Source organism: Oreochromis niloticus, linkage group LG14 (assembly GCF_001858045.2).
Source record: "Oreochromis niloticus isolate F11D_XX linkage group LG14, O_niloticus_UMD_NMBU, whole genome shotgun sequence".
Lineage (NCBI taxonomy): Eukaryota > Metazoa > Chordata > Actinopteri > Cichliformes > Cichlidae > Oreochromis > Oreochromis niloticus.
The window spans coordinates 34,102,219-34,112,532 of NC_031979.2; the positions used below are offsets into that span (position 1 = coordinate 34,102,219).

The following is a 10,314-nucleotide window of genomic DNA, read 5'->3' on the forward strand; positions in this document are numbered from 1 at the left end:
CTTTTCCTTCATCCACCTGCTGGCTTCCACCACTTGCTAATGTTATTGAATCTGTGGAAGCTCCGCGATATCCACCACACGAAGTAACGAGCCTATCTAAATCCCAGTAACGAGTAACGCGTTCCTGGTTTTGGCATAATAACTAGTTACCGTGCTCGTTACCACAATAATAACGTAGTTACTGTAAGGCGTTACTTAATAACGCGTTAGTCCCAACACTGTTTACCAGTAACAACTCGGCAAGTTGGCGCTGTGCAAGCGTCAGAGGTCACGTGACAATAACAAAGCTACGTAGTTAGCGCAGCCGCATTGGGGTTTGCGAGGTAAAGGTCAGTTTTTATTATTGTTATTATTATTATTATGATTATGATGATTATTATTATTGTTATGATGATGATGATGATTATCATTATTATTATTATTATTATTATCATAAACAAAGTCAGTAAAAACAATACCTACAAGAAACTATGATAATAATAACAACAATCACTCTGGCCAAGACACAGGGGAAAAAGGGAGAAAGGCGCAATGAGAACAGTAAGCTGTATTAGGGTAGGGTAAATCTACAAGTTGGGTATTTAGAAAAACAGTATTTAGATTGATCGTAATAGATATAGTAGACTGAATAAACTTTATGGTTTTGAAATTAATCTAGAAACAAGCCTCGCCACTTGCTAGTGATCTTAGTATTAAACATAGAACTAAGAGAACTTTAGAGTTGAAGAAGCTTCTCGGATGAGAGGTGAAACGTCTTCAAGAAACTAAAAGAAGTCCAGACGCTTTTTTTTCCAAGCGACTACGTTCAACATCCAACAAAAACCGTTCTAGAAATGTGGTCAGAGCGATTCTAAGGCTTTGTGAACTAGGGGGGTTAATGTCGCTTTTAGTTATTATAATTTTAAATTATTATATTTTAATTTATATACATTATTTTAATTTATTCAGAATTAACCTGGCGGTTAACTTTCTTTTCTAGATTTTGGGGGGTAAAATTAAGCATACCAGTGATCCACCTCCACCCTAATGTTCAAGAAATGGTTCAATCCTCTTTAGGCGGGAAAGCGTCATGATCTGCTTCATTATTTCCTCTTACGTCGAAGCTTAACGGTCGGTTTGTAGGACTGAGATTTTTCTGCCGTTTTTTTAGCTTAAACACCAAAGAGCAAAATGGTAAGAAACGTTGTAAAAACAAACTTTTAGTAGTCAGTTACGGGCGATATGTTTCTTCCGCATTTTTGACCTCCCCCAGTTCTAAGGAGTGAGGAGGGAAGTGTTGCCTTTAACCCCAAAGTAGAAATGGGAACATGGATTTCTCCACACTGAATTTTACTTTACTCTGTGATAGTTATGCAAGAAGCGTGGTCTAAATATATAAATGATTAGGGGGTTTTATTGTGTTTTAGGCTTAGTAGATGTCTTGTAAATGGTGAGCAGATCAGATAGGGGGAAAAAATGGTGGTTGAAGTGTGAACGGAGAGAATTGTTTTGTTCACTATCACTTGAATATTCCGTTTCGTTAAAACGTTTTTTTCCTACACTCAAACATTAAGTTTTTTTTTTCAGTCATAGATTCCAGGTGAAAAGGGCACACATTTTGAAATTTCAACAGCACGTATGTCATCGGTAGTTAAGGAAGGAAAGATTTGTTGCATAGCAACACCATGTATGGAGAAAGCAGTCAAGTGAAAACTAGTATGCTTGTGATTGGGATACTTTTTAAAGACTGTTTGGCCCAAAAGCACGGAGTAATTGGCATTGTTCCCAAGTATACAATTAAAATTTTTCAATTTGTGTCCCTTCACTTTGATCTAAAAGAAAAAGGTGTACATCTAATTGACATGTTATTTTTGTTTTTTCCCCACAGCGTGAATGCATCTCCATCCACGTTGGACAGGCTGGCGTCCAGATTGGGAATGCCTGCTGGGAGCTTTACTGCTTGGAACATGGCATTCAGCCAGACGGACAAATGCCCAGTGACAAGACCATCGGCGGAGGAGATGATTCCTTCAACACTTTTTTCAGTGAGACTGGAGCTGGAAAGCATGTCCCTAGAGCTGTTTTTGTGGACCTTGAACCCACTGTGATCGGTAAGCATTGTTACCATTGGCTAAATATAGCAGTGTAATATGTGAGTCAGTTTGAATAACAAAATGTCTGTCTGTTTCCTTAGATGAGGTGCGGACTGGGACGTATCGCCAGCTGTTCCACCCTGACCAGCTGATCACTGGCAAGGAGGATGCAGCTAACAATTATGCCCGTGGACACTATACCATCGGCAAAGAGATTATTGATCTTGTTCTGGACAGGGTCCGCAAACTGGTGGGTAAATTCAGAGTCATTATCGGCAAAGTAAACTAGATAATTGTATCTTGTTAACTTTGTCTTTCCCTCTCCATCCTCAGGCTGACCGGTGCACTGGTCTTCAGGGCTTCCTGGTGTTCCACAGCTTCGGCGGTGGGACCGGCTCTGGTTTCACCTCCCTGCTGATGGAACGCCTTTCTGTCGACTACGGCAAGAAGTCAAAGCTGGAGTTTTCCATCTACCCAGCTCCCCGAGTGTCCACCGCTGTTGTTGAGCCCTACAACTCCATCCTGACCACCCACACCACCCTAGAGCACTCTGACTGTGCCTTCATGGTAGATAACGAAGCAATCTATGACATCTGCCGTAGGAACCTTGATATCGAGCGTCCTACCTACACCAACCTGAACAGGTTGATCAGCCAGATTGTGTCCTCCATCACTGCTTCGCTCCGCTTCGATGGTGCCCTCAATGTTGATCTGACAGAATTCCAGACCAACTTGGTGCCCTACCCTCGTATCCACTTCCCCCTGGCCACGTACGCCCCCGTCATCTCTGCAGAGAAAGCTTATCACGAGCAGTTAACTGTTTCAGAAATCACAACCGCTTGCTTCGAGCCAGCCAATCAGATGGTGAAATGTGACCCTCGCCACGGCAAGTATATGGCCTGCTGCCTTTTGTACCGTGGCGATGTGGTGCCCAAAGATGTCAACGCTGCCATTGCTAATATCAAAACCAAGCGCACCATCCAGTTCGTGGACTGGTGCCCCACCGGTTTCAAGGTCGGCATCAACTACCAGCCACCCACTGTGGTTCCTGGTGGAGACCTGGCCAAGGTACAGAGGGCTGTGTGTATGCTGAGTAACACCACCGCCATCGCTGAGGCCTGGGCACGACTCGACCACAAGTTTGACTTGATGTACGCCAAGCGTGCATTTGTTCACTGGTATGTGGGTGAGGGAATGGAGGAGGGCGAGTTTTCTGAGGCTAGAGACGACATGGCAGCTCTAGAGAAGGATTATGAAGAGGTTGGAGTTGACTCTGCTGATGGTGAGGGAGATGAGGAAGGTGAAGAGTAGGTTCATTGCAATAAAATCATCAAAGTTATGCAAGTTCGCTCAGAAGCACTGTTACATTGTTCTATCAAATCTTGTTACAATATTCCTGTGTATATTTTTCAACTTTAAATAAATGTGTTTGAAAATGTGGTGTTTTAATGCTATGTGAGAATGTAGAATAGAATTCAGAATAGAATTCAACAGAATAGAATTCAACTTTATTGTCATTGCACATGCACAGGTACAGGGCAACGAAATGCAGTTTGCATCCATCCAGAAGTGCTTTAGTGATATAGATATATTACAATATATATTAGCAATAATATAGATATGCAAGTATATTACAGAACATGGAGACATGACCACTTTGTTTTGTAGTTTTGTTCTTTCAGTATCAGCACTTTCTTTTATTAAGGTGCTGCTGATCTTTAATAAAGAGTACATGAGCAATTAAAAGACAAGGTGTCAGTGCCTTATTTTTTTTAAACACTGATACTCAAACTCTAAGAACAGTTTTAAAGCTTTTCACCTTAAATATTTAAATACATAAAACAGCAGTTGCTTGGGGCTGTAAAATTTAATCTGGTTTCATCTAATTATGTGTTTGGGGTCTAGTGAGGAAAGTCTATAATATTTCACAAAAAGCATATTCCACCCAAACACAGAAATCCCATTTGTGAGGAACAGATTTTCTTTTTTCTAACATCTACATTAAAATAGTAATCTATATACTATAATCTCACAGTCAATCAGATTTGTCACTCTCTAGGGACCCTGGCCACTAATTTGGGAATCAAAGGTGTGCATCTGGCAGTATATGCTGAGCCAATGGTAATGTTTTTTTAGTTCTACCCCGAACAGCCACCACAGAAAAATGAAAAATAAAATACACCTTAAACATACATGCACAGTCAGCATAAAAACAATCATGTTATTTCATCTAAAAAATATTTACTTTAGATAACTGAAGTGCGTTTTGTCGATACCGCTGCTGTGGTCTTGTTTAAAAATTAGTTGGCAGAACGTTTAAATACCATTCGAAATTCTTACCTCCTTCCATGTTTGTATATTGTTCACAAACACCCATGCTGATTCCCCCCAGTGGTCACATTTAGAAACTACAACACATAATTAATGACATACTTACAGTATTAAATATTAAATATATTTAAGGCTGTGTGCTTTATACAGTCACTGGTACACTAATTTATATTTAAATTTAAGGACACAGATTTGGGAAATAGTTACCGCCACCCAACGGAGATATTAATATTATTTTAAGTTTCCTGATTCAATTTACTTTTTAATAGTAATATTTCTGGTCAATATTGCCTCCAAAAGATATATCTAGTAAATAGGTCAAGTAATTAATTAAATTACATTTATTTTAAAAAGATGAGTAAACAAATAAATACTTTAAGTGGTCGAAAGTAGAAATGCCTGTTAATAATCGTAACTACAAGCAGGGACTGCCTGCCGAACATGTTCAGAGGCTTCAGCGGAAGAGGTTTAACGTCCCGCTCTGTCTCACCGGTTTCTGGCATCGATTGTAAACACGTGCGCCAGGTGTAGCACACCGTTTCTCCGTCAGTTGTTCAGGAATCCTACCTAGGATCAGCTTTCTCGTCTCACAAACACAAACCTGTTTGATTTGGCTCGCCGTTTTCTACACTCTACAAACTGTATAGCTTTCCTGCCGCCAACGATCATTACCCGGACTTCAGCTGCCGGAGCATCTGTTGCTTATAGGAACAGCGGCATATAGATGGGAAGTTTTTGTTTTGTTTGGTTTTCATAATTTTGAACTTCTTATTGTTGGCTTAAAAAAAACCCTTTCTGTAAACAACGTGATCATTGAACGACAACACAATAACATAGACATAATAATATAGAGGAAAATGTGAGTAAATGTGAAGCAGCGAGTATACTGTGTTTTTATGAAGAAAATAAATACATATAAAAAAGAGAAAGAAAACAAAAACATCAATTTATACAAAGGGATTGCTTGGTGGGATACACCTTTGTATTTTTGCATAGATCAATAGTCTTGATCGATTTCTTCTCGCAGTGTGACCTGTTTGGCTGCGTCATCTTTTCACGTATGTAATTGAAGGCAGAGCTATGAAGACACAGAAAGAAACACATTTTTTAAAATTCTGTTTTATTGTACTAATACTGTATTAAAATTTAAATTACTTGGTTGTACTCAAATTGTTAAAAGTTATACATGAGTTACATTTATCATCCAAACCGCCAGGAGGCGATACGTAAAATGATTCTAGAAATGCGGTCCGAGGAAGTCAGGGCGAATCTAAGGGTCTATAAACTAGAGAGGCATAAAAGATATTTGTACGTTTAAAATTTACATTTTTTATTCTATAATTAATAGAAGACGCCTTTTACTTTATTCCGGATTAATCTAGTGATTTGTTTTTTTTTTGTTTTTGGATAAAATTAAGCATATAGTAATCCGCGCACCTCCTAATTTATAAGAAATGGTTCGGTCCTCTCCGCAAATCAGGCGCGAAAGCGCTGTCTGCGTCATTATTTCCTCTTAGATCGACTCCTAACGGTTGGTTTGTAGGATTTGTTGTCGAGTTTTTCTTGATATTCTTTACTCTAAGGACCAAAGAACAAAATGGTAAGAATTTTTAAAAAGCTCTGCCAAATGTTGGCAGTTGGTTATTGATGATATGTCGGTGCGCAGTTTTTAATCTGCTGTTCTAAGGAACGAGGGAGGAAGCGTTGCCTTTAACCGAAAAGTAGAAACGGGAACATGGAAGGCAGTATACGGAACTACGTTTTACTCTTTGATAATCAGACAGGTCGCATAATTTTAATTATCAGGAAGATTGGAGGGTATAAGTGTGATTTGGGGCGTGGGGAGATGACTTGGCGCATTTTTGGTGGTTGTGACAACCCATTCCTCCCCGCTTTCCGTTCGGCCTGTTGTGCATTGGAGAGGTGTGGCTTATATCCAGTCAGTGACAACATCTGGCCCAGCGTCCCAGTGGACTTTAATAGCTCTTGGTGCTCAGTTGCTGTGTGGCTATCTTCTCTAAGACACCTTTTGAAATAACTTGCTCTTTAGTTTAGGTTTTAGGTTTTTGACCTGGATAAATGCAGGGTTCGTACGGGTGCTTGAAATCCTTGAAAATGCTTGAATTCTAATGTCGTCTTTTCAAGGTTTGAAAAGTGCTTGAATTTCAGATGTGGTGCTTAAAAGTGCTTGAAAATGTAACTGTATTTCATTCACAATAAATAGCTATCTGATTGAATTGTTTTCTTATCAGATAGAGAAATAAAGTGAGACGCAAAAGCAAAATTTCCCCGCCTGGGCTGCCTTGCGTCTGTTTCAATATGTGACCCCGCCCCTCCCTCGGACAGTCGGGGATGAGTGCGCTAACATACCTGTAGGTTGCTGTTTTAATGAGTGTTTGATGGAAAACAACAATGGCGGAGTTTGCGTTCTCCAGTCGCATGATAGGTGAGTCCTAGTAAATAATTTTCCAGTACGCGTACGTTACACATGCTATTTTTTTTAAATTATGGTTATTATTTTGCTAGCTATCAAACTCGCTGGAGAAATGATTGAAATGCACTGAGTGTGATGCAGTATGGCAGCGCTATTACGGAATATGCTGTGAACTTAGCTAACATTACTTAGCAGTAATATGAGTTAATTTACTCAAGTGAAAGCTTTAAACATTAGCCCGATACATAACTAGCTAACTTAAGGCTTTCTGATTAACCCTCTGGGGTCGACGGACCCAGAGTCTCCATTTCAACTTGGGTCGAACGTGCGGACTTCAAGCTATATACCAGTTTTTAAATTGTGTTGGTAGGTCACGTTTTTTATGGAGAGCGCTAGCAAACACGCTTTGCTTGTGAGTGAAAAAAGAAAAAACACTCCTTCCCTATTGGTGGAAAAATGTACCATGTCGACCAATCAAAAAATGATACGGCAACATGTGGTATTTGGTTGTTGGGAAGAGGGAGAGAGCGAGTGAGCGAAAAAGAGAGAGAGAGTTTTGGTACGTGAGAGATTTGTGATGTTTATCATGTTTGGAGTCTCAAGTTAGTGTGTTGTCTTGTGTAGTTAGTGTGTAGTGTAGTCGTTTTGTTTTGTGTGTCAGTTCTACTAGTGAACGTCACAGTTGCTGCAACTGTGTGCTGGAAAAGCTTAAAAAGGGACCTTGAAAGTGCTTAAAAAGTGCTTGAATTTGACCCTGAAAAAAGCGTACAAACCCTGTAAATGGTGAACAGGTCGGGGAGGTGAAAAAAGTGATAAGGTTTTTGGTACCCATATCATCTGTAGTGAAAAAAGTGTGAACATTTAAGTGACCTGTCTTTCTTCCCACAGCGTGAATGCATCTCCATCCACGTTGGACAGGCTGGCGTCCAGATTGGGAATGCCTGCTGGGAGCTTTATTGCTTGGAACATGGCATTCAGCCAGACGGACAAATGCCCAGTGACAAGACCATCGGCGGAGGAGATGATTCCTTCAACACTTTTTTCAGTGAGACTGGAGCTGGAAAGCATGTCCCTAGAGCTGTTTTTGTGGACCTTGAACCCACTGTGATCGGTAAGCATTGTTATCATTGGCTAAATATAGCAGTGCAATATGTGAGTCAGTTTGAATAACAAAATGTCTGTCTGTTTCCTTAGATGAGGTGCGGAGTGGGACGTATCGCCAGCTGTTCCACCCTGAGCAGCTGATCACTGGCAAGGAGGATGCAGCTAACAATTATGCCCGTGGACACTATACCATCGGCAAAGAGATTATTGATCTTGTTCTGGACAGGGTCCGCAAACTGGTGGGTAAATTCAGAGTCATTATCGGCAAATTAAACTATATAACTGTATCTTGTTAACTTTGTCTTTCCCTCTCCATCCTCAGGCTGACCAGTGCACTGGTCTTCAGGGCTTCCTGGTGTTCCACAGCTTCGGCGGTGGGACCGGCTCTGGTTTCACCTCCCTGCTGATGGAACGCCTTTCTGTCGACTACGGCAAGAAGTCAAAGCTGGAGTTTTCCATCTACCCAGCTCCCCAAGTGTCCACCGCTGTGGTTGAGCCCTACAACTCCATCCTGACCACCCACACCACCCTAGAGCACTCTGACTGTGCCTTCATGGTAGATAACGAGGCAATCTATGACATCTGCCGTAGGAACCTCGATATCGAGCGTCCTAGCTACACCAACCTGAACAGGTTGATCAGCCAGATTGTGTCCTCCATCACTGCTTCGCTCCGCTTCGATGGTGCCCTCAATGTTGATCTGACAGAATTCCAGACCAACTTGGTGCCCTACCCTCGTATTCACTTCCCCCTGGCCACGTACGCCCCCGTCATCTCTGCAGAGAAAGCTTATCACGAGCAGTTAACTGTTTCAGAAATCACAAATGCTTGCTTCGAGCCAGCCAATCAGATGGTGAAATGTGACCCTCGCCACGGCAAGTATATGGCCTGCTGCCTTTTGTACCGTGGCGATGTGGTGCCCAAAGATGTCAACGCTGCCATTGCTGCCATTAAAACCAAGCGCACCATCCAGTTCGTGGACTGGTGCCCCACCGGTTTCAAGGTCGGCATCAACTACCAGCCACCCACTGTGGTTCCTGGTGGAGACCTGGCCAAGGTACAGAGGGCTGTGTGTATGCTGAGCAACACCACCGCCATCGCTGAGGCCTGGGCACGACTTGACCACAAGTTTGACTTGATGTACGCCAAGCGTGCATTTGTTCACTGGTATGTGGGTGAGGGAATGGAGGAGGGTGAGTTTTCTGAGGCTAGGGAGGACATGGCAGCTCTAGAGAAGGATTATGAAGAGGTTGGAGTTGACTCTGTTGATGGTGAGGGAGATGAAGAAGGTGAGGAGTAGGTTCATTGTAATAAAATCATCAAAGTTATGCAAGTTTGCTCAGAAGCACTGTTACATTGTTCTACCAAATCTTGTTACACATTCCTCTGGAGCAGAGTGCATACTTTTCATCTATAAATAAATGCATATGAAAATTAAAATGACTTGTTTTTATTTGATATAAGAGTGTAACATGGAGACATGATCACTTCATTTTGTCATTTTATTCTTTCAACATCATCAGTTCTTTCTTCCGGGTGCTGCTTATCTTTAACAATGAGTACATGAGCAATTAAAAATCAAACTTGATATCTACTTGACTAGCGATTGAGATGAATCATTTTCATAATTTCTACATCTACTCAAGAGCTCCAAAGCATTTTACAGGTTTCAATTTCTTCTTATTTTTTCAATTTGGATTTTTTGCTTTACGACATAAAGAACAGAGGTATTTATTGTTTGAAAAGCTAAACTCTTAACGAAAGTGTAATAATGTAAGGTGGCCTCTGGTTGTAGATTGTATGACTAAAATAAGACCTGAAGGTCACGATCAGCCCACAGACCATCTCAATATGGCTTCTGAGGTCATTTAAAGGAAAACTGGAAACGAACCCTCCTGAGAGGGAAAAAAATGGATTGTCTTGGAACTTGAGATTGAATCAGTTTAATAAGTTTGTACTGCCACTCTGACTCATTTCAACAGACTAAACTGTGCAAATAAATTTTCAGTGACAAACTGAAACTCCTTTATTTATGTAAAACTAACCAACCATAAGGAAGATTTAACAGTATTAGATCAAAGTTGTCTGTAACAGTCTTTGCTTAGAAAAAAGACACAAGACAAGTCAGCTTCTCTGACAAGCTGATCATTTCTTGGTGTTCTGTATCAAATTGAATCTAGTTTCATTTAATTATGCATTTGAGGCCTGGTGATGAAATTCAGTCACATACAGTCTGCATTTTAAACCAATCATGATATTTATTTATTCAAAATGTGTGCTTTAGCTAACTGAAATGCGTTTTGTTTGTTAGCAATAAAAACATTAATACATTTTTTGAAAGCAATCTTTCTGTTCAATATTTGTTCAAGAACA

The 10,314-nt window shown here is 40.7% G+C and overlaps 2 protein-coding genes across 2 annotated transcripts; both read left to right on the forward strand.

The window, feature by feature from the left end:
- The first annotated feature begins 1,053 nt into the window (after positions 1-1,053).
- LOC109194646 (tubulin alpha chain-like) lies at positions 1,054-3,510 on the forward strand. Its single transcript, XM_019345378.2, has 4 exons — positions 1,054-1,173; positions 1,868-2,090; positions 2,174-2,322; positions 2,406-3,510. The coding sequence occupies exons 1-4, from the start codon at positions 1,171-1,173 to the stop codon at positions 3,381-3,383; spliced, it is 1,353 nt and encodes a 450-aa protein (XP_019200923.1). The 5' UTR covers positions 1,054-1,170; the 3' UTR covers positions 3,384-3,510.
- A 2,336-nt stretch (positions 3,511-5,846) lies between these two features.
- On the forward strand, positions 5,847-9,381 carry LOC100704022 (tubulin alpha chain). Its single transcript, XM_019345068.2, has 4 exons — positions 5,847-6,003; positions 7,726-7,948; positions 8,032-8,180; positions 8,264-9,381. The coding sequence occupies exons 1-4, from the start codon at positions 6,001-6,003 to the stop codon at positions 9,239-9,241; spliced, it is 1,353 nt and encodes a 450-aa protein (XP_019200613.1). The 5' UTR covers positions 5,847-6,000; the 3' UTR covers positions 9,242-9,381.
- The last annotated feature ends 933 nt before the right edge of the window (positions 9,382-10,314 follow it).